General features: G+C 39.9%; 1 protein-coding gene across 1 annotated transcript; it reads right to left on the reverse strand.

Moving 5' to 3' along the window:
• Nucleotides 1-126: 126 nt before the first annotated feature.
• GTPBP6 (GTP binding protein 6 (putative)) lies at nt 127-24,834 on the reverse strand. Its single transcript, XM_039319616.1, has 10 exons — nt 24,354-24,834; nt 21,507-21,644; nt 21,028-21,098; nt 19,552-19,682; nt 5,417-5,487; nt 4,319-4,477; nt 3,748-3,956; nt 2,417-2,565; nt 1,207-1,359; nt 127-418 (listed from the first exon to the last, which is right to left on the reverse strand). The coding sequence occupies exons 1-10, from the start codon at nt 24,730-24,732 to the stop codon at nt 280-282; spliced, it is 1,599 nt and encodes a 532-aa protein (XP_039175550.1). The 5' UTR covers nt 24,733-24,834; the 3' UTR covers nt 127-279.
• Nucleotides 24,835-24,994: the final 160 nt, after the last annotated feature.

Here is a 24,994-nt window from a genome sequence, read left to right on the forward strand (position 1 = left end):
CACCTCAACCTCTATTCAATTGATGCATATAGATAACTACTTCCTGTACAAAAATTTAAAATTATCTTGGAACAGTTTTCTTCTCGTTGTTATCTCTAACTCAGTGTTGAAAAACTGACAACTTTATATCAGGAGTAACATTTTTATTAATCATGTTTACATTAATTTTTAAGCCCACGTCAACATTGTGTATACAGTCTCATCACTCTGATTGGAGCGCTTGTCTCTTAAAAATTTGCTGGAGGACTTTTCTCCCAGAAGCAAAGCAGGCTGTGGCTATCAAGACAAATAACTAGACTGAGGAAATAGACGCCTGTATTTCCATAGGGCAGAGTCATTTATGATGACCTTTACTTTAGCTGTATTATCTTCAGGAGCAACATCAACTTCGTGTACTACTGCTTCTTTGTACAACCAACTGCAATGATACAATACAACTGGTGTTTTATTATTAGAGAAATAACATTATTAATCATAGTATCACAAATCCCATGGTCTTGAGGATTAGAAATGTATCCCAAGCTTGTGTGTTTTCTCTTACTCTTTGTAAAATTGAATAATTTTAATCTGAAATGATAGTTTGGAAAACTTTTTGAAATGGGTTTCCTGAGGTTTGAGATTTACAAACACAGTAGTCTTCAACGTATGACCATTTGCTTAGTAACTGTTTGAAGTTATCATCTACCTCAAAAAGGGGACTTACAACCCAGATCCGAAGTTCCAATAGTTGCCCTCCCTGCAGTCATGTGATTCCTATTTGGTGCTCAGGAACATGGTGGCATTTATGGCCATTTGCAGCACTCTGCAATCTGGTGGCCATTTTTAAATACAGTTTTGCAGAAAACAGCATCTGGCACTTCCAATTTTTGATAAAACTGTCCCATAGTGAAAATGGGTTCGCTTAACAACATGTGACCAGAGCTCTGCAGCTTATACTATAATATCTATAGCTTGGTTTTTTACTGTTGGCAGGGCAGCATTTGTGTAAATGCGCAGCCAATAAATTAACAATTATTAAACAAAAGAAAAATTATTTTTAGATATTAAATGGGCTTAGCAAATAAACCTGGATGAGCATGTAGTATTAAACTTGTCTAAAGAGTCAATACAGCAAAAAGAACCAAAAGCAAACTGTTTCTAAAATGTAGAATTTTGATACTAATTTGCATGATTTCCAGCTATTGCTGATGTGTAGTTGTCACTGACCTGAGCTGAGGTCCAGATAAATTGATTTTAATTGTTATAATTTTTTTCCCAGTTCCTTTCAAAACTCTTGCCTCAATTTCTTCTTTCAGCTCTTTTAAACCGTGTTCAAGGAGAGCTGAAGTGACTATAGCATTTTGTTCTTTAGGTTGATATCTAGCAGCAAACAGACATCATAAAAATAGACCTTGACACAGGAGACAATCGTGAAATAACTATAGAAATTTAGCTTGTTTATATAACAGACACATTTCATAGGACTATAGATTTCATATTTTAGTTTGTATTGAATAAGTAAGAACATTCATATTTTTGGTGAGTATTTATCATATATTAATATTGTAGAAAAATAACTTACATTACATACTAAGTGTGTAGTAGTGTTATATACTAAAACAATTTTGTTTGGAAGATCGTTTAAAAGTACCAGAGAAGACCCCTATATGTTCATTTGGAGTCTTTGTTTTTCCTGGTTCTCTCTCCAAAATCTGAACCATTACACCAGGGGTCTTCAAACTTGGCCCTTTTATGACGTGGACTTCAACTCCCAGAATTCCTCAGCCAGATACTCTGGCTGAGTAATTTTGGGAGTTGAAGTCCACAAATCATAAAAGAGCCAAGTTTGAAGACCTCTGCATTACACCAACTACCATGTGGTGGGATGAAGTAAGACAGGTAACAGTCTCCTCAGAAGCTTGTTTTGTTGGTTTCTTCCATCCCAGATCCACCCCAGATTGTTATTACTTTCTGCTCTTTGGGTAGAATCCTAGTATTTTATTTCTTTTAAATAAGTCTTAAACATACCATGTAAACTGATCCCTTTTCCCTGTAGAAGGACGAAGCTGACATGAATTTAAATAACTAAATAAATAATACCATCAACTAAAGCTGGCAAAGTAGCACACTTAGCTATCAGCACCACATGCTTCTACACTATCAATTTTAGAAGCATCTTCAGGCTAAAAATTGTATTTTTCAGAAACTGTAATTTTGCCCAATTATAAATGAATCATTGATCAGATTAATTAAATTCCTACTGTGCTTTTCAATGAAAATAATTCTGGGATACAAAATATTCTGCTTCTTCTAGTTCAATGATAAGCTTGTGAGGTCACCACAGTAATTCTAAGTAAACACTTATGGTTTTAGTTTGTTGTGAAGTGAGTCAAAACATAAACTACAATAACATTTTGAAAGTTAGGTTATCTCTTACCTATTTACTAAGTCTACTTTGTTGTGTACTTCAATAATGGATTCAAGTAGATGATTTGGAATATTAAGATTCTGGAGAACTGATAATACAGTTTTCTTCTGGAGGTTGGTTTCCGGATGGCTAATGTCTCTCACATGAACAATTAAATCCTAGCAGCAAATAACACACAAATATTACTCAGTTATTTGATGGGAGGAAATAAAAGCTAGATTTTCTGCAGGCATTACAATATAAGCTTCAAAACTGAAACTAAACAATACCAGAGAAGTGTTAGATGGCTGATATTTAGCATGAATGCTATAAGAAATACCACAAAGTAAAAATAAATTGTATGGTAAAATTAAATATTTACTTCAATTTGCCCCAACCCAAACTCACAATTGATGCCAATCAATGAATCCAACATTATTCAAAAGATGTTGTACTGACAGGTTTCTTACATATATCTACTACCATAATAGCCTAATTGAGGCCAAAATTAGGAAGTTGTTCATTATTTGTTTTTTGTTAGTCCCAATATACAATCCTCTCATAATTATTATTTGCATTAGACTAACTAGTAAGGTGTGGTTCAAAGTCAGTTCAAGATAGTATCATGAAGCATTCTATGCTGTCTATGTCTAAGCAGAGGTATCAAACTGCTGGCCCGTGGGGCAGATGCGTCATGCCGAAACTGCACCCACCCCATTACCTGTCAAGCCCCATTCCCGGCAATGGAAAAAAAGTTGCAATACGAATTTGACACTCCGGTCTAAAAAGAATGATGAACATGATAATTCAGCCTAAATATGTCAATCACTGGATGAAGGCCTTTTCATTGAATGTTATGGACCATAATCTGCCAAACTGCTCTAGTTTATGTTATAGTTGTTTTTCAACTTTCCAGTCAAGGGCTGAGAGATAGTGATTATTCCAAATTGGCTTCTGTGACTAAACTAAGACTAGAAACTGGGTCTTCTCTCTCCAAGTCCAGCTTCTTAACCATGGCATCATGCCAACCCTTAGGAAGTCAATTATTAGTTACAAAAGTGTGTAATTTAAACTGATAACGCTGTACTGCAATTCTAGCTTTTCCTATAGGTGTTTGAATAAAAGGTTGAATTCCTTACAGCAACCATACATTATAGAAGGATTGGTATGGCTGCATGAGTCAGAAAGATAGTTTCTTACTGTCTTTCAAAAGCCCATATTCAGTTCTGCCAAATGATCTTTTACTACTGTTTGTATTATGTACTGGTTTTCTTTCCATTTCATCTTAAATTAGAAATGGACCTGTTAATCAATAAAATGAATGAATGAACAAGGAAATATGTAACTGCTGTGGTACTTACTGAGCAAGCTACATCTTCTAATGTGGCTGAAAATGAGTCAAGAAGATTGTGGGGCAACTGAGAGAGAAATCCAATGGTATCAACATACAGAACAGTCAATCGAGATGGCAGGTAGCCAGCATGAGCTGTAATATCCAATGTGGCAAAAAGTTGATCTCGAGGCTCTAACTTTGCATCCCCTGTGAGGGCCTTGATTAGAGTGGTTTTCCCTAACATAAAGACAGAAGTGATAGAAATTGAACAGTTTGCTTCATGTAATCTTTTGCTAAAAGAGATAAATAATGACAATCATAGAAAATTATTACTGAATGCATATATAGTACATCACTCTCTAGTTTCAAGACATACGTTATTTACTTAAAAATGGGGAAATTCCCTCCCAATTTAAAACCTAATTCTTCCTGTACTCTTCTAGATGGAAAGGACAGCAAAAGCTACAGCTACAATTTAGAATGTTCATGCCAATTTTCCAATCAGGAAATTTCCCATCTTATTTTACACAAATTTAAACATTCTTTTTATACAAGGGCATATACATGTTTATATGAATATCCAGCATGATGGTCCTTACCACAATTAGTATAGCCCATTACTGAAACAATTGGAAATTCACATCTCTTGCGTTGTTTTCTGAGTAAGCCTCTATTTTTTTTAAGCTTCCTTAGAGCCTTCCGAATTTTAATTTCTTTTTCTTTTAAGAGGCGAAGCTGAATTTCCATGAAGGTTTCGCCTGTCAAAAATATAGTAATAAAATATTAAGTTTGCTGAATTTTTATTTTTATACCTAATACAGTATAAAAATAAAAAATGCAGTAATCATTTAGCACCAATATTTTGGTGCCATCGGTAGCCTGTAATATTTATATTAATCAGAGTAAATGAGCATATGAAATATTTTGCAGCAATTCTGCCAATAATAGTTCTGCCAATAATGAAAATAAACATTCTCAAAATCTCAAAAATTATATATTTCTAAAATTTTACACTTTTATTGAAATTCTATCTTATAAATTTTGATAATTATTAAAATTGAATGTATACTATGGAAATTGGGAATTTTAGAAGGAGTCAAGAACTCAAAGGCTGATAGAATATAATGGTATCTTGGTTCTCAATTGTTTTGAAACTCACTGAATTTGGTACTCAAGGCATTTTGATACAAAAATTTTGTTTTGGTATTCATCATTTGTTTGGTACTCAATGTACAAGTTAGAACTTGTTAGTTACCTTATGACTCAATATGTTATTCCTGATGGGGAAAATTATTTGGTACTCATTGTGCTCCTGGAATCAATTAACGAGTGTCAATGGACCACTGTACAATACCATAGAAGATATACACCATATTCCTTAAGGCCGGTTATGCTCTTATCAATGTATCATAGCTATAGCAATCTCTAAACACTAAGGCATTTTTAAAATCAATAATCTATGGAAAGAGTAAAACATATTTTTTTATTCCTGTTTGGAATTGTCTATGGAGAATCCACAGAATCAGATCCAAGCAAATATTTTAATATAGGTTTGCCTAACAGTATAAGAAGAGTTCCATATAAATACATAGTACATGGAAATGACTTCATTTGGAATTGTTTTTTTACGACCATACATGTAGATAGCCAAATACTACAGGACTGAGATATTTTCTTTTCCAATTTATTCATACTACCTGATCCCATAATGTATCTTGAGCCACCTCTCTGTTGATCTAATTGAGCAATGTCATTTCTCACATTGGCTCTGGGAAAAGACAGAAGGAATATTTTAAGCCTTTGAATGGTTCTACTAGTCTATTGAAGGTTTATAATACAGTGATAATACAGACAGACCTTGAATTACATCTATGACTGAGACCAGAAAATTTGTTGCAAAGTGATATGGTCATTAAGTGAGGTGTCTGATGAATACAACCAATTTTACATTTTTTTGACATGATCATTAAGCAAATCACCACCAACATTAAGTGATACATCAAATGATATTAATTTGCAACATTCCTTGTCAGTTTATCTACTGCTTTCACTTGTTGGAAACTCGGTGAGAAGATGGAAACTGGTACCCAAATACTCAAATTATGATGTGACCGCAGAGGTGATGCAATGGTCATAACTTTGAAGATGGGTCATAAGTCACTTTTTTCAACACCAATGTAATTCCAACCATTGTTAAATTAATGGTTGTAATTTGAAGACCATTTGAGGTCCCAACTCGGCTAATATATATATTAAACTCAACTGATTTCAATGAATATAGATTTTCAAACATTCCTAAAGATTTTGCTGCCCAAATTGTGGTACATAAGGGCCTTGTTGCTATTACAATTATCCTATTGATTTCCTATATTTTAATTCAAAGCTTGTTAATTATAAGCCATTTGGAATCCTTGGAAGTACAGCACAACATCATTTAAGCCAAAGTAATACACAAGCAAATACTATTTAATGCTGCTATATAAAGTAATACATAAATAATACAATTCTGGTTATGTAACTCTAGTTATTATTAACAATATATATATTGCAGCCAGTTGACATTCATAGTAAATTAAAATAAATTTGGAATTTGGAATAAAATCTGTTTTTGGAGAATACTGACATTCAAATGATGCTTTCGATGTGAGAAATATATTGAGAACTAGTCCAGAAACTGATGTTCTAAGTCAGTGATGGCGAACCTTTTAGAGACTGAGTGCCCAAAAACTGCCCCTGCCCCTGCTCTGCCCACCCCTCCACCCCTGCCCCACCCACCCACCCACCATCTCCATGGTCCGCTGCAGATCGCCCAGGCAGCCCAGCAGCTCCATGGCAGCCACGCCCTCTGTCCGCACCCTACAGCATCACCTGTATGTGATGGGGCACGAGGACGGAGTCTTGTCCCCGCTGTCCGGCTGCCATATCCTTGGCTGCACTGCTCTGTGCGGGCCGCACTTGGGGGCGAATCTCCTCCGGGGCACTGCTGGTGAGGAGGCTATGGGGGGAGGCGGGATTGGGTGACGGCGCAGATGCCCACAGGGAGCTCTGAGTGTTGCCTCTGGCACGCGTGCCATAGGTTCACCACCACTGTTCTAAGTTATTTCAGGATTTCCAAAAGCTCTGTATCTCTCTCATACATATACAGCTTTAAACAGAAAGCCACAGCATAAAGCAAAATATTTTGTAGTGTAAGGTTTTCCACTCAGCCTCGCAAACCTCTCTGCGCTACTCAGAAATTTCAAAGAGCCAAAAGAAACTCTTGAGCCAAGGTCTTCTCCTTCTTATCAACCTCAGAGCCTGGCTCTGAGCCTGGGCTAACCACAGGGAGGGAACCCCCCCCAGCCTTCACTAACATTCTCTTCTCCCCATCCAACATCCACCACGTCTCATCAACTTTGCTATAACTGTCTATAAACAAATCAGGCTGAACCTTTGTCTGCAATTCTATCACTTCATATTCTAATCAAATTCAACTATCATGGTTCCGACTAATGAAATACTTCAAAGAACTTCCAGGAATTGTTTTATCCTAAAATCCTTTATTATCAGTGTTAACAGATTGACGGCACATCATGGGTGTATGCCAGAATCTGATTTTCTCTTGCTTGCGTCTAACTTTTTTTGCTAAACCCCTCCCTTATTTTGTAGCATAATTCACATCTTCCAATTAGCCCGGAGGGCAAATATTCACTTCTGTTCTGTTGGAATATTCATGAGGAGGAAGAGTCATGTGGTAACTCAGTCAGCCAATGTGAAGAAAGTGCTACTGAGTCTGTGCAAAAAGAGTATTGAGTTAGGAGCTGGATTTCCAGTCTCAAGTTTTGTCTCTGGTCTGTCTCTGTAAGAAGTCTTCATTAAGCTATGTTGCTGTAAAGAAGAATGGTATTGTAAATATTTTTATATAAATATAAAGTTATTTGAATCAGCTAAATGCAGTCAACTGTGAGAGCTTCTGATTTATTTTTTCACCAATAGAGAAATTAAAATTCTCTAACAGGTTATGGGCCCAGAGCTTACTAAGGACTGCATTGTAATTTAAAGCTGGAAGAAATTGCCTGTGTTTAGAAAGTTTAAGAACAAGGCAGAATTAGCAAAATGGCTGCAATGGAATTTAAGGAAAGCTGTGTGCCTCGTTTGGGCCAGAAGAATTACATTGTGTGGGCTGCAAAAATGGAATGTTTGCTCAAAGCAAAAGTATATTGTTGACAATCCACCACAAGTATTTGCAGCTGCAGATCAGAAAAGCCATGATCAAGCAATGGCTTATCTCATCTTGAATTTAGATGATGAACAATTTCTAAATGTTGCAAATTTAAAGACTGGAAAGGAGATTTGGTTGAAGTTGAGAGCTGTGCACGTGAATGTTTCTGCATGCAATATAGTGCAATTGTCAGGAAAATTTTACAGGGCCTGTTTGCAGCAGGTGAATCTGTGGAACAGCATTTAAATAAAATGCAAAGTTTATTTTTGGACTTAGAACAACGTGGGATTAAATTCCCTGAGTCCCAGAAGGTTTTATTGGTGTTGAACAGTTTAGATAAAACCTGGGACACAGTTTCTGCCATATTTGAGTGTAAAGAAGAGCAAGACTTAAATTTTGAGGCTTTAAAGGCATGTTTGCTTAATGAAGAAATAAAGCGACATTTTAGAAGCAGCCACGAGGAGGAAAAATTCCTGAGGAGGGGGTCCAGACTGCAAGTCTCCAGAGAAGAAGAAACAAGCAGATCGGACCCGGACCAAATTGCAACAAAGGAGAGATTTTGCAAGCAAAGAGCTGCTCAGCTGGAAAAGACTTGCTACATTTGTGGAGAAAAGACACATTTGCAAAGGAACTGTTTGCAGAGGCACTGTTTGCAGCAAAGGACATTTGTGCAACCAAAAAGGACTGATTTGCAAAAGGAACATTTTGGTGTTGCAAAAGTTTGCAATAGCAACAACAGAGACAAGTGGTAATAGATAGTGGGGCAAGTCAAACAATTGTTAATGACTCTGAATTATTTTGCAGGTTTGTTCCAGTAGCACAAGAAGCTGTGGCTTTGGCAAATAGCCAGAAAACAAAAGTCATTGGAAGAGGCGATGTAAAAATTCCATATTTGGAACCAAAGTTTATCAATGTGCTTTGTGTACCTGAGATGGAACATAATTTGTTAAGTGTGTCTAATTTAGACAAACAAGATTTTGAGGTCATTTTTGTAAATGGGAAGTGTCTCATCAAAAGGAATGCGAATATTTGTGCAGAAGGCATGAAGGAAGATAATCTATATGTATTGCAGGGACAAAAGGTTCAATGTTCCCATATATTTAGGAATGTTGCAGAGCATGATTCATGTGTTTATCTTCTACATAGAAGATTTGGCCATGCAAGCTTTAAAGTTTTGCAGCAAATGCAAGATTTTGCAGAAGGGCTAAATTTGAAGAGATGCAAAACATATTTGGACTGTGCAGTATCCAAAGCATCGAAGTCAAAGGCATTCCCAGTTAGTAAATGTAGCACAAGACAAACAAAAAGAGTTCTAAAGCTGGTCCATGCAGATCTGGTGGGACCTATGCAAGCCAGTTTGGGAGGAGCAAAATATGCACTGGTAATTGTTGATGATTATAGCAGGTATTCATTTTGCTACTTGCTTAGAGCAAAGACAGAGGTGCTACAACAATTCAAACAGTGGGTAAGTTTTGTAGAGAGAAGGTACAGACAACAAGTGTGTCAGTTGCACACTGACAGAGGTACTGAATTTATTTCAACTAAATTCCAACAATGGTTGGGGCAGTTGGGGATAAGACACAGACGTACAAATCCTTACACAGCAGCTGAGAATGGTGTAGCTGAAAGAAGGAATGGTGTTTTGCAAACAATGAAAGATTCATTATTAGAGGATTCTGGTATGAGCAGGTCATATTGGGGAGAAGCCATATTGACTGCCAATTATATAGTTAACAGGCTGTGGAGTTCCTCCATTAATAATACTCCATATGCCATTCTATATGGGAGAAAGCCATCACTGGCACATTTGAGAATTTTTGGAAGTACTGCATGGGTACAAATTCTAAAAGCAATCAGAAGAAAGGGACAGCAAAAGGCAAGAAAGCTCAGGTTTGTGGGCTATGAGCCAGGGTCAAAAGGATATCGCTTTAGCGATGGAAGTAAAAGAATTATAATTTCAAGGTCTGCTAATTTTGCAGAACAAAATTGGGACAGAATGCAAATTCTGGGTATGTCTCACTTAATGACGGTGATCTGTTTAGTGACAATAACTCATCTAATGATGAAAAAATTATTATTGAAGATGTCAATGTTCAGGGAGGAGAAGCTGAACAAGACATGAAACCAGAAAGTATTGAGACACAGGAGCAGTTAATACCGCGTAGGTCAGAGCGATGTAATAAAGGAATTCCGCCTGACAGGTATTCTGCCAGCAAGGTAAAGGTTTGCAATGTGTGGTATGAGCCAAGAAGTTATAAAGAAGTGTTGGCATTACCAAAAGCTGAACAAGAAAGATGGAAGGAGGCCATGGATAAAGGGATGAAATCCATGGGAGAAGATGAAGTATTTAAATCAGTGACTGTGCCAAGGGAACCAAAGCTGTGGGTTGTAAGAAAAAGGTATTGCCAAATAATGATATACAATATAAGGGCAGGTTAGTGGCACAAGGTTTTTCACGATTAAAGAATGTGTTAAGTCAATAGGTCTGATGTCTCTTCTTGTCATGAAGGAAGGAGTGTTGGAATATTCATGAGGAGGAAGAGTCATGTGGTAACTCAGTCAGCCAATGTGAAGAAAGTGCTACTGAGTCTGTGCAAAAAGAGTATTGAGTTAGGAGCTGGATTTCCAGTCTCAAGTTTTGTTTCTGGTCTGTCTCTGTAAGAAGTCTTCATTAAGCTATGTTGTTGTAAAGAAGAATGGTATTGTAAATATTTTTATATAAAGTTATTTGAATCAGCTAAATGCAGTCAACTGTGAGAGCTTCTGATTTATTTTTTCACCAATAGAGAAATTAAAATTCTCTAACATGTTCCTTTTCCTGGGCTTTCCTTATAAATCTCCTCCCTTTCTCTGTCATCTGAATTAATTCTAAAAATACCAGACAGTTCTGTATATTTTGTCAAAGCAATAATATCCTATATTAACAGCGTTGATACAGCCCCCCCTTACAAAAAGAGCAGATCCTGTAATATAAACAAAAGCATATGTTAATGACTAGTTTTCGGTTTGTTGGGGTATTTCGCATGAAACCTTTTGATGAGCCTGTCAGCTTTCACCTCAGTGGATTTCACCTAGGTGGCTTCAGACAATCGGTATCCCTTCCATTGTACTAGATACTGCAATTTCCTTTAAAAATTCTAAGTCAAGAATACGTTTCACTTCATACTGGATCTGTCCCGCAACTACAAGGGGCCCAGGTGCCTTCTTCGGGGGAGGTCTTAAAGTGGACCCCTGATAAGGTTTCAACAAGCTGCAATGGAAGACTGGGTGAATTCTCCCTAAAAGTCTAGGGAGTTTTAGTTCTACAGTGACTGGATTGATGATCCTTACTATGGGGAAAGGCCCCAAGAATTTTGGTCCCAATTTCTTGCTGGGCAATTTGAGGCGTAAATATTTAGTTGACAAATAAACCTTTTCCCCAACTTGGAATGTTCTTTGGGAGCCCTCTTTCTATCAGCCTGCTTTTTATAGGTTTCAAAAGTCTTTTTTAAAGAAGTTTTCATGTTTTTCCAAACTTCTTCCCACCCCCTCACCCATTGGTCAAGTGTCTGGGAAGTGGAAGGCACCTGAGGGTATTCAGGTATTGGGCTGAACTCTATTCCTGTGGCCACTCTGAAAGGCGTGTAGCCGGTGCTGCTGTGCACAGAATTATTGTACGCCACCTCCGCAAAAGGGAGGTTAGTCCAGTTCGTCTGCTGGTAAGAAACGTAGCATCTAAGTTATTGCTCCACCATTTTGTTAGTGGATTCTGCAGCCCCATTGGTGGCCGGATGAAAAGCAGATGATAAACCTTGAGATGATCCAATTAATTTAAGAAAACTCCTCCAAAACTTTGCTGTGAACTGCACCCCCGTTGAGATTATTCGCTTAGGGGCGTCATGCAGCCGGTAGCTATGTTTCAGGAACAATTTGGTCAGTCGCTGGGCAGATGGGAGTCCTTTGCAGGTGATGAAATGAGCCTGCTTTGAAAACAGGTCTATTACAGTCGAGATGACAGTATTTCCTCTACTTTCAGGTAGGTCTACTATAAAGTCCATAGCTATTTCTTTCCAGGGTTGAGAAGGGTCTACCACCGGCTGCAGTAACCCGGGGGTTTTCCCTGGGATTCTTTTCATTGTGGCACATACAGTACAACTTTTTACATAGTTTTCCACATCCCGTTTCAGCCCCGGCCACCAAAATTGCCAGCGGGTGAGGTATACATTTTTCAAATATCCAAAGTGTCCAGACTGTTTTACATCATGGCTGTGTTTGAGAGCATTAAGACAGAGGGCTTCTGGCAAATACACTTTCCCCCCTTTGTAAGCCAAGCCATCCCTGCATGTTAGGGAGGTTTGATTATCTTTGAACCATTGGTCGGTGAGGAGCTCTCGTTTTATTCGTTTTACTTCTCTCACCAGCTTTATGTGATCAGTCATATTCGTGCTGTATATCAGGATATCATCAAGATTGTACAAGTGATCATCTAGGATCTCATTAATCAACTGCATAAATATGGCTGGGGCCCCCTGTTGTCCAATGGCATGACTTTGAACTGATAGCTCCCCATAGGACAGTTGAAGTCAGTTTTCCACTCGTCTCCCTCTTTTATTCTCACCCGGTTAATGTGCCTCTCTCAGGTCTAATTTAGTGAAGACACTCCCCTTAGCCAGATGGGTTAATAAGTCCTTTAGGAGGGGGGGTATTTATTTTCCACACTCACAGAATTGAGACCCTTACAGAGACAAAGAGACCCATCTTTTACTCTTTGAACAACACAGAGGCTCCCATGGTAGATTTGGCCTGTTCGATGAACCCCCTCGCTAGGTTTTTGTTCATGTATCACTGCATCTCCTCCATTTCAAGGGGGGACATAGCATACATTCCCGGCCGTGGGAGTTTGGCTCCTGGGACCAGTTCGATGGAGCAGTCATTGGGTCTGTGAGGAGTTAGGGCATCACATTCTTTTTCACTAAATGCCTCCGCCAGGTCCTGGTATTCATTGGGGATGAGTAGTTCGCCTGGTGGCGGTGAGGCAGCCATGTGCGCTCGCTCATTGGATGGCCTAAGGTGTCCCGCAACATCGATTGAATCAGCAGGAGGTTTAGGTCCTATAGGTAGTCTCAGTTCTCATTCCTTTCTCCCACCAGATAAACGGCTTCCATTTGTCCAACCAGGTTAGCCCTACGATCACAGTCTCAGTCATTTTCGGAGCCACTAGGAAGCAAATAAACTCCCAGTGCGCACCTATTTCTAGGCGTAAGGGCTCAGTTAATTGTGTGACAAGAGTCCCTCCCATCAGGAAGCCATCGGCTTGCTCAAACTTCACAGGTTTGGAAAGCTGTTTTGCCTGTATGCCCATTTTCATGGCAAACAGCAGACTAATAATGCAGCGGGTGCATCCAGAATCAATTAGCATATTTAAGTCCATTTGTGCCCCAGACTTAGGGATTATAAGTTTGGTGGCCAGTGAAAAAGGCGGGATTTATCGACTCACCATAGGGTCGTTCTCTCCTTCATCGTTGCTGTCAGAGGATAGAGCAGGGGCAGGTCCACCAGGAATCCCGGCGTCCTCTTGTGTGTGGGGTGTAATATGGGCAACAGGCTCTTGCGTGACCTGGCTGGATTTTTCTCTCGTTAGCCCTTGGGCAGGTTTCCTTCTCGCTCCTGGTTCCAGTCTGCTCTGCAGTTGGGGGTAGGGGACCAGACAATTTGCTGCTCGATGTCCCTTCTGTCCGCACCGGAAACACTTAATGGACAGGCCTGCAGGTGGCCTGGGTCTTTCAGCCATTGCAGTAGTCGTGGGGGTTCGTGGGGGTGATTGTTGTTCGGGTTGCTCTGGCTGCTGCTCAGATTCAGATGGGGGAGGCTTCTTATAGCAGGTGAGCTGAACGTCTAGCTTAGTGGTTCTCAACCTTCCTAATACCACAACCCTTTAATACAGTTCCTCATGTTGTGATGACTCCCAACCCCCCATCCACCTGGCCGGGGGGTATCAAAAACTTGACCCAAAAAAAGAGGAAAAAATGGGAAAGTATAGTAGTCCTCGACTTACAACAATTTGCTTAGTGACTGTTTGAAGTTACAACAGCACTGAAAAAGCGAATTATGATCATTTTTCACACTTATGATTGTTGCAGCACTCCCAGGGTCATGTGATTTACATTCGGATGCTTGACAACTGATTCATACTTATGACGTTCACGTGTCCCAGGGTCATGTGATCAATGGCCAGGGGGCGTGGCCAGCTGATCACTCACGTTGCAGAGTGCCTGTGGGGGGGAATCTGTGGGTCTCTGGAGTGGGACTGGGGTGGGTACCTGACTTCCTTCCATCCCTTCTCTCCCCTTGTCCCTTCCTTCCTTCTTTTCTTCCTTTCCTTCACCTCCCTTAGTCTCTTCCTCCTTCCCTCCCTCTCCCATTGTCCCTTTCTTCCTTCTTTCCTTCCTTTCCTTCACCTCCTTAGTCTCATCCTCCTTCCTTCCCTCTTTCCCATTGTCCCTTCCTTCTTTCCTTCCCCTCCCTTAGTCCCTTCCTTCCTTCCCTCCCTTCCATTGTTCCTTCCTTCCCTCTCTCATTGTCCCTTCCTTCCTCCCCCCCTCTGTGCCCAGGAAGAGACAAGGGGAGGGGGTCAGGCTGCCAAAGGCAGAAGAGAGCTCCGCCCAGCTCACTTGCTCAGCTTCGCCAGAAAACATGCGGCTTGCTAAGTTAGCAGAAGCCCCAGGATCAGCGCCGGGCTACAGATGATTCGCGCTTCTGCTAAATTAGCAAGCGGCGTGTTTTCTAGCAAAGCTCGAGCAAGTTAGCTGGGAAGGAGCCAAGGAGAGCTGCTACAGCTGACCTGCTTCTTGGCTGCTCTGCAAAAGCGCGGATCAGCTGTAGAGGTTCGCCCCGGTCCGGGACAAGAGGGAAGGAAGGAAGGACAGAAGGGACAAGGGGAAAGAGGGAGGGAAGGAGGGACAAAGAGGGAGGCAAAGGAAAGGAAGGAAGGAAAGGACAAGGGGAGAGAGGGAGGGACAAAGAGGGAGGCAAAGGAAAGGAAGAAAGGAAGGGACAATGGGAGAGGGAGGGAAGGAGGAAGAGACCAAGAGGGAGGGAAGGATAGGAAGTTCCAGCCAGGAGAGGCTTGGCAGCCTGGCTGCCGAGGAACAGAAGAGCGCAAAGCCAAGGAGAAGAAGGTGGCGGTTTCCTCCCAAAGGGTGATCCTTTTCTCCACCCCTTCCCTGGGTTTGTGGGGAATTTCTCATCACCAATGCTGACAGGTGCTCCTTCGAGCCCGCCGTGAGCTTTCTCGCCCCCTTTGGTTCTCTCCCCCCTGCTTTTGTGAAGATTGTGGTGCCCTTGGGAAGCCGATCGTGCTTTGAAGCTTAGGAGAGGAGTCCCTTCCTCCTTCCCTCCCTCTCTCCCTGTCAAGCCCCGGTCGGCTCAACATGAACTGGCAGAGGAGTCGAGGACGGGCGGGGTGGCAAAGGAGACTGGCGGCTGTCACCAGACCTCCCGGCTGACAAGCGCAAGTTCGGGGGTCGCCAGCTGACGGGCGCAGGAGTTGGGTGCTGCGGCGGCCTCCCCTTCGCTGTCCTGCGTGCACCAGAAGAAGTCAATTCGATTGCTGCACAATGAGTCTCTGGGGAGGGTGGGCCCTTGCTCTGCACCTGTGCTCTTCATGCACCCCCTGCAGGGCACATTTGGTAGAGTTCGTGCAGACTGCCGCCAAGCAGCATATTTTCCACAAACAAGTGAGGTGGAGCGGAGGGGGGGAGGGAGAGAAGGCGGTTGAAATATGTGTTTTCCGATGGTCTTAGGTGACTCCTGTGAAAGGCTCGTGCGACCCCCAAAAGGGTCGCGACCCACAGGTTGAGAACCGTTGATCTAGCTTCACCGCTGCCTGGTACCATTCTCGCAGCTGATCAGGTACTGCTCGATAGATGCAGGCCTGAGAGAGGTGATTGTCTAATCCCTCAATGAAGTGATGGATTAGGGACTGCTCTGGCCACCCCTCTATTCGATCTGCTATCTTGCAAAACTCTTGCACGTACTCCAGGGCAGGCCTGCCGGCTTGTTTTATTTTGTGGATTTGTTCTCCTGCTTTAAGAGCAATAGATGGGTCCTCAAATCTTTCTCTCAGCCCTAGGAGGAAAAGATGGGGGGCCCTCCAATTCGGGGGCTTGCTCATTGTATAAATTATTCAGGCATTCGGACGCTCTAGACTGGATGCAATCACATCAACCATGGCCCCCGGGTCTGGGTAGAGATAGGCCCAGCAATTCAAATGAGAACGCACTTGGTTGAGGAAAAAACCCAGCTTCTCTGGGTCCCCATCAAAGGTTGCTATGAAAAGTGGTGCAATTATAGGCTGTTGGGGCCCCCACGGTGGCTGTTGCTGCTGGCCCCATCCTGGCTGCAGATTTATGCCCAGGGGTTGCACGTTTGGGGGCTGTGGCCAATCTCCTTGCTGCTGACCCCATCTTGGCTGCAGATCTCCTGGATTCTGTACCACTCCAAGCTGTTGCAAGGCCTCTATTAGCTGTGGCAAGTTCAGAGGTAGTGGAACATCTGCCTGCTGGGTTTGCCAGTCTCCCCATTGCTGCAAAGGCCTCAGACTGGGATTCTGTCTCTCTTCAGGGCTGGAGTCCCTGGCAGGGGAAGACAGGGTCTGAAAGGCTTTCTGATTTACAATAGAGGGGCTGCAAGCTTCCCTCTGCAGGAGTGGATTTCTGTCTCTCTCCTCTGGGGTTTGAAATATTTCCAGTAACTCACCCAGGCTTTGAGTGGCAGTTTGTCCATTCTCCGTCCACCGACCTGCATTTGTCTGCCAAAATTCATCTACCCACAGCATGCTGTCTGTTACTTCCCCCTCTGGGATATCAGCAGCTGCTGGGCTGTATTCAACAAACTCCCGTTTATCATAATAGATTGTCCTCCTCATGAACTCTGTTACTCTCACTCCAGCCTAGGAGAAAGAGGTGGGGGTAATGCATCCCCAGTTGTTTGAAAAAGTTTTAGATTCTGGCATGATGTCATGGTTCCGACTAATGAAACACTTCAAAGAACTTCCAGGCATTGTTTTATCCTAAAATCCTTTATTATCAGTGTAACAGATTGACGGCACATCATGGGTGTATGCCAGAATCTGATTTTCTCTTGCTTGCGTCTAACATTTCTTGCTAAACCCCTCTTATTTTGCAGTCATAAGTCACATCTTCCAATTAGCCCGGAGGGCAAAGATTCACTTCTGTTCCTTTTCCTTATAAATCTCCTCCCTTTCTCTATCATCTGAATTAACTCTAAAAATACCAGACAGTTCTGTATATTTTGTCAAAGCAATAATATCCTATATTAACAGCGTTGACATCAACATTCATAAAGAGACAAAAACTTATTTTTCAGTGTGACTTCACAAAAGAAAAAAAACTTAATGAGGGACTCTGAGTTATATATGTATGTGTGTAAAAACTGAAACAAGAGCATCAATCTTTTTTTTTTTTTTACAAATCTAAGCAAAACAATTTAGAGTCATTTTCCTTTGGTTGATAATGGGTTAACTAGCATTTTTGTTTCAGTGTGTTCCAATGCCAAGTTCTCACTTAGTTACAATTTTTGCTCAACAAGAGTTCTTTGTTCTTCATTGTTATCTCTATTGTCTCTCCCTCCCGAGTAACATCTTATGAATTCACTTCCCCCCTTTCCTCCACTTCTTTTTGTTCTTTGAAGCCAGGGTTAAGCAGAGAAAGAGAAAAAATTTTAAAATGATCACCCAAACCTCCTTCCTTCTCCCTTTTTCAGTCTCTCACTCTTCCAAAGCAAGAAGAAAAAAAATGTAGCAATTTGGTAAAGAAGAAGGCTGAACTTTTTTTTAAAAAAAAAAACTGCACAGGTATTTTGGCCCCTTTTGAATTTCTCTCACTTCATTCTTTCAACAAAATAATTTTCTCTTTTTCACATTCATTCTCTCCATGAATTTCTCTCACAACAACAAAAACAACAAAATCTGCAATTTATTATTTCTTCCACAGCCTGGGGTTGGGGGCTTGAGGGCTAACACACACACATTTACATATCAGTAGATTAACTCATTCACTTCCATTCTAACTGTTTGCATAAACAATCTCACATACAGATATTTCATTTCATACTTTCTCCAGGCAAACCATTTATTTTTAAATAAGGCCTTTTTGTTTGTTGTTATCAGAGAGGGTTTTGACCCTCTTCCAAGTCTTGGAATTAAGACAGAACAACTCAGACAGACATATATACACAGATACTATTAAGACAACATTTTTTAGGCATGTGGCTTGTCCTGCAAGAAGTGAGAAAAATCATGAGGTGATTCCAACCAAATATGTGATTTTTACAGAGCCCTCTAACCATCTCTTATTTTTCTCACCATTCCAAGTCCAAGCTTAATGTTCTGGATGGCCAAAAATGTAAAAAAACCCACATCAACACAAAGCATCACCAGATGCCATCTGACAGGGTTAAACTTAACAGCCACTTGAGGTTTCAAAACATCCCAATTTTCAAAAAACATTACAAAGGAGTACATTTTGGCTTAATTTCCTTCTTTAAATTACTCTGACGATTCCCCATTCCTGTATTACAAGGTAGTTTCTCAGCAACTCCTCTTAAAGGCTGGTCGAGGTGATCAACCCCTATCTTATTCCAGGATTACAGAAACTTTTCTACTCATTGAGGCACCTGTTGTAATTTCTCCCGCCAGTGAAGTATGAAACCTCATTGAATTCAGGCTTTTGGGTTCCTCGAACATGGATCCTACTGCCGCCGCTGAAGCGCAAATGTGTTCCAGGCCAAACACCTAGGAGCGCTCTAAGACTCATGGTTCAGTCACTGTTGGTTTCGTCCTGCCGAGAATCGAAGGCTCGCCGGGACCTTAACAAGGGTCTCTGGTCATGGGGGCCTTTGTAGCCTCTGGCCTTTTGAGCCCCATGTTTAGGGTGCCAGGTTATAAGGTTTTCCACTCAGCCTCACAAACTTCTCTGCACTACTCAGAAATTTCAAAGAGCCAAAAGAAATTCCTGAGCCGAGGTTTTAGCAAGAAAACAACTTTACTTTGGCCAAGACAGAGTTGGGTAACTTTCTCCATCTTTGTAGATGCTTAGAGGGACGAAGGCACACCCAGTAGAGATTTCTTCTACATTTTATACTTTTTCAAAACAAAGAGATCCAAGTCTCTGTACCAGGAGCAAGAAAGCACAGAAAAACAAATTCCAGGATGATGACTCATATACATCAATCCAAGCTAATTCCCCTTCCCTCTCCCTATCTCCCGGACCACTGTACCCCACCTTGCTCCTTTCATGTAAGCAATCTCCTGTATATTTGACATGAAACACTTGCTTCTATCTATAAGGCTGCTTGCATATAAGAAAATTTATATAAAATAGCTACAAACTAACACCACTAATATCAAGCTTAAGCATAATAAAATCATAAGCACAATAAGGTCCCTTCAGTGGAACTATAATAATCAGGTTTCCATGTTTGAGCTAAATTTCCTTATGTGAAACATTGTACAAATGTATAGACATGTAATCTAATGCAAGTAGGTTATGTATTATGTATTATTTTAATTATTACCTGAAAATATATTTTCCATCTCGTTGATATTAATATTACTTTCACTACTTTGTGTACCTTAGAAGTGGGAGTTCAGCCAAAGCTATCTGGAGTTTTGCCTCCTTTGTTTGAGCATTACATCGGAAAATATGAAGGACAACGGTGTATCTGTCAAAAACTTTCACACCCCAGGCATTTTCAAGTTCTTTCTATACAAATATAATATAAATGGAAATTTTAAATATTTCTGGAAATTTACTTGTATTCAAGCCTCTCTCTAGCTTATAATGAATGAAAGCCAAAGTGCATCAAGTGGGGATAATTCATTGTATATCATCATCATACACTACACTCTAATCACAAAGAAACATTTGGGTGCTTAGTGACCCCTTTTCATAAGCGCAGTATCAGATGGTAACAACTTAAAAAGAACACAGAAAAGTAAAATATGCCAAACTAGATCAAATAATTATAGATGCAAAGCTAAATAAAATATTTATTTACATACATGAATGTCTCCTCCTATTCTAGGCATTTGACAGTAAAATATGAACCTATTTAGCATAACATTTAAAATATATTCAATAAATACAAATACATCATGTAACCTCTGAGTTAGACAAAATAATATTTTCTATTATATTTCCCTCTCCAACCTCAAGGGCCACTGGAAAATTATGGTCTTGGCAGTCTTCCAAACTGGTAACAAGAAAGAGGCCATCTGAACCTTGTGGGGAAACTATTCTAAAGAAAATATTGCTACTGAGGAGATCTGTTTACACACTCTTCCAGAAGGTACACCATGGAGGATTTTAATCAGCCAGGCATTGATGGAAGACAAGCTGTGCCATACAGAGCCTTTCTAGGAAATTCCCGACTTGTCTTGCAGACAGCTTTTCTTTTGGATGAAGGAAATGCTGGTGGAGCAAGATGTAAGAGGATCTGCTGCCTTTGACGTGATAACAACAGAAAGCTGTAGGATTTTTTCCCCTTGGTTGATTTAAATTGTTATTATATTTGACTTGGCAGAAAATAGTACCAGGATGAAATCTGCTCTCTCTGTTGGTAATCTCAATCATGGGAGTAATATAAATACTTGAACCAAAACCTCTAAATTTCCAAAATCTTAAGTAAGCTTCCTTAATAGCTTGCTTAAGCATTTATAGATGCTGGCTCACAAGTTATCTGAAATCAGCACTTTTAAATGAGAATTAGAAAGTAACCAACCACAAAAACTAACTAGTGCTGATTTTAATGTTATTATCCTGTTTATCTCACTATAAGCAGAAAATCTGAGCCGTGTTATGGTTGGCATTTGGCATCAATACTGATCAGGCAGGTTGTTATAAAGATGATGCTATCCAGAATCATATTGATTCTTGACACTTCTATGGACCAGGCCTCTTCACATTTTCCAATCTTGTATGACTTCTTTCAGTTGCTTAATGATATGGCTGGTGTCAAAATTACTGGAAACATGCACACCATATTTGTATAAAAATTGCAAAGAGTTGAATTAAAAGAATAGATATTTTCAAACTAAAATGTACTTACTTTAGTTACAGGAGAGAGCATTTCTAGATTTATGAAGACAGATGATAAAAAAGGCAATCTTTTAATTTTTTCTAAAAGGAAATGATTAAGATAATTATATTTGGAAAGTAAAGCTCTAATTATTTTTGTTTTTAGGAAGTGAAATAATATTGAAACACTACAATTATTCAGTCAGAATCATCTTTCAAATATTTATGAATCAAATCTCTGATAGCTTAAGCAAGGTATAGCATCACTCACGTTAAAAAAAATAAGATATACAATCTGCACTATTTCTAATTTATCTGAAATTAAAGACATTTAAAATATGACAATCTACTGTATTTTCATTGCAAACAAGGATTTGGCCCAAGTTTCATACAAATAGAAATATTCATAGGAACTTAATTATAAGTATTACAAGTAATCATACATTAAAAAAAAACAGTGAGTTTGGCCTCAGAACCCTGCATTAAGAAAAGTTTTAAGTACATTCTTACCAGTTAGACGTTGAAAATTTCCTTTGTGAAAGATAAATTTCTTGTCAGGAATTTGTATAGGCAGAATGATTTTATCTATCACAGTCCAGTTTTGAAGAGTATTTATTAGAGCAACAGCTTCAGCTAGCTGCAATTCAGCTATAATATTGGGGAAAAAATTAATTGTAACGATAATCACACATCACATACTTCTAACATTATCTGAACTGCATTAAAATGGATGTAACGATACTTTGGAATATTTCTTTGAAATTAAGGGGAAGAACTACAGCAATACAGAATTTCATTAGCAGGCTTTCTGTATATCAATAACACAACCTTCAGTAAAATGTCAATGCATTCAAGTATGAATACATTAAATAATAAAACACAAATTGGATCAAACAGTGGTTCTCTATCTTTTCCTTCATAAGCACTTTAACAGCAACTAAGATTTCTGAGAACCACCAAATAAACCAGTTTGGCAATATGGCATATGATTCCCCAAGATAATGCCCATGGAACACTAACATTCAATAAAAATGGCTACATTTAAAAAAAATAAATAGCTGAAATCACAAATCACCAATTTTCATGAATGTTTGATGTTCCTGTTTAGAATCTTATAATAGTAGCAAAAAAAAAAAAATCCCAAATCTTTTAAAATATCTTTCAATATTTTGCCCCCCCTCTTTAAAAATATGCATATTTGTCCACCAATGATAACCACCTGTAGTAATCTTTAAAAAATAAATATTGTTTTGAAATGACAAAAGTGTATTTATTTTTGGCCTGTCCTTTGTAGAGTAGCTGAGAATGGGTGAAGAGTGTGAACACATTTGGATTTGATTAATGTTAAAAAAATAGCTTCTGCTTTATCCATTTTGAAGAATTTGGGACAAAAGAAACTATGTCCTTTCCCCAAAGACCATCAAGTATGATTAAAGTGCAAATTTAATATGATAATTACATCACAACAGGAGAATTATGATAACTAGATTTTACTTAAATGTTAACATAAATGAAAGCTTCTTTGATATTCTTTTTCAGTATTGAGAGGTCAGTATCAATCTACTGCAAAAATTGTGAATGATCACTAGAAAGTATACTGTCTTTTAGGCATCCTCTGGATTTCTGCATCTCAGAGTGCATAGTCCTACTTTTGGTGTTCCTTGAAATTGCCTCATTTTCTAAACCAGAGGTACAAAAAACCTATAATATGCACAAAAACCACTGCAAATAGTAACATCATCTTTGCAGTACTGGAAATATTATGCATGCAACTTTAGAAAAAATCCTCATTATGAGAAAAGCTGCAACTTTTACTAAAAAACATTCTGATTGAAAGCTTGTGCTGACCAATTGGCCCCCATCTTTACCCACATCTTTAATAAATCACTAGAGATGTGCTATGTTCCTTCTTGCTTCAAATGCTCTATCATCCCAATGCCAAAGAAACCCTCCATGAAAGAACTGAATGACTACAGACTGGGTGCTCTGACATCTGTAGTTATTAAAACTTTTGAAATATTAGTGCTGGCCCACCTGAAAACCATCACAGATCCACAGTTAGACCCCCTGGAATTTGCCTACCAAGCAAATAGATCGGCAGATACCTGTACAATTACCATAGGGCTATGTGCTCTCTCTACTTCTCTCTCTATACACCAATGACTACATCTCAAAAGATCCCTCTATTAAAGTACTGAAGTTTGGAGATGATACAACAGTGATTGGTCTCGTTCAAGACAACGACAAACCCGAGGTTGAACAACTAGCCTTGTGGTGCAGCCAGAACAATCGTGAACTGAACACATTCAAAACTGTAGAAATGATAGATTTTAGGAGAAACCCTACTATTCTACCACCTCTTACAATACTAGACAACAGTATCAATAGTAGAGACCTTCAAGTTTCTAGGTTCTATATTAATATCTCAAGATTTAAAATGGACACCTAACATCAAAATTGTCATCAAAAAAGCACAACAAAGTATGTTCTTTCTGCACCAACTTAGAAAACTCAGACTGCCAAGGAGCTGCTGATAAGTTCTACAAAGGAATTATTGAGTCTGTCATTTGCACCTCTATAACTGTCTGGTTTAGAAATGGAACCAAACAAGACTGACACAGACTTCAACAGATAGTTAGAACTGCAGAAAAAACAATTGCTACCAGCCTGCCTTCCATTGAGGACCTGTATATTGCACGAGCAAGAGGGCTGTGAAAATGTCTACAGACCTCTCACATCCTGGACATAAATTGTTTCAACTTTTTCCCTCAAGGTCACGCTATAGGGCATTGCACGCCAAAACAACTAGACACAATGAGTTTTCCCCCTCATGCCATCACTCTGCTAAATAACTAATTCCTACAATACTGTCAAACTACTTAGTAAAGCTGTATTACTAGTATTTTCCTCATCTTTCCTATTACCTATCCTTATCTTATGACTATAATTTTGATTGTATCTTACAATTTATATTGTTTTTAGTATCCTAGTATGATTGTTTGGTTAGCTAGTATCCTATGACAATCACTAAGTGTTGCAACTTATGATTTATGATGAATGTATTTTTATGTTGATTATGATCATGATTTATCACTGTTGCTTTTATGTACACTGAGAGCTTATGCACCAAAGATAAATTCCTTGTATGTCCAACCACACTTGGCCAATATAGAATCCTACCCTATTCTATCCTAACTGCAGTTTATGAAATCCCTTAGTAGCGGGCTCTAGCTTCTGCGAGGTTCTCAGCATTTGCACAGCATCCTAATGCACTAAGCGCGGTTCATGCACCCAGCCAGACTGAGATGCATTTCGGTTGGCCACTCTATGCAGTCACGGCGACAAACTTGATCACACCTGTGGTCAACTTCGGCTTGTCTGGTCCCCATTTCACAGCCGGGTGTACAATGAACACTCTTTGGGTCTCCAACGTGATAAACGGTAATCTCGACTCCTCCAACAGCTTCTCTTCTACGACCAGATCATCGTCGTCGTCGTCGTCATCGTCGTTAACGAGGTCCCTCTCCTCGTTGTCTTCCGTCCCCCAGGAAAGCAGCGTCCCAGCCCCCCTCTTTCTCGGAGAAGGTCCATTGCCGGATGTCGGCTGGCGATAATTGGCAGCAGAGTTATGCCAAAGCCTAACGGGATTACGCCACAGACAGCAAGCTGGCAGTAGGCGAACCTTTGGGCGTAATTTCTGAACCAAGCATTGCAATTGCCGCCACCGAGAACCCATGACAACTATTACGTGCAACACTCATAACATTCCCCAAGAGGCTCTACCTCACTTTCGAACAAGATCTGTACGGAACGGAAGTGCCTTCTTTGTTGACCCCACCGGTTGGTGCAGCATGCCTAGAAACCCCGCCCCTCTCCGCCCTTCTTCCCCTCCCGGCGAAAGAAAAAAACAACCGAGGGGCGGGGTTTGAAAAAAGCCTCTTCCTTCCAGATAACGAGCCGACAATCTCTTCCGGGCGGCTGTCACATTCATTTTTCAT

This window comes from Crotalus tigris, unplaced genomic scaffold, assembly GCF_016545835.1.
Source record: "Crotalus tigris isolate CLP2741 ecotype Arizona unplaced genomic scaffold, ASM1654583v1 scf7180000023606.2106662, whole genome shotgun sequence".
NCBI classification, from domain to species: domain Eukaryota; kingdom Metazoa; phylum Chordata; class Lepidosauria; order Squamata; family Viperidae; genus Crotalus; species Crotalus tigris.

Bases quoted from the DNA above. Each gene is read 5' to 3' on its own strand.
- GTPBP6 (XM_039319616.1), bottom strand. From the start codon at position 24,732: ATGGGTTCTCGGTGGCGGCAATTGCAATGCTTGGTTCAGAAATTACGC. The intron at 4,478-5,416 runs GTAGTATGAATA...TATTTTTGACAG, and splicing joins AAGATACATTATGGGATCAG to GCGAAACCTTCATGGAAATT. The intron at 1,360-2,416 runs GTAAGAGATAAC...GTTTGCTGCTAG, and splicing joins AAAGTAGACTTAGTAAATAG to ATATCAACCTAAAGAACAAA.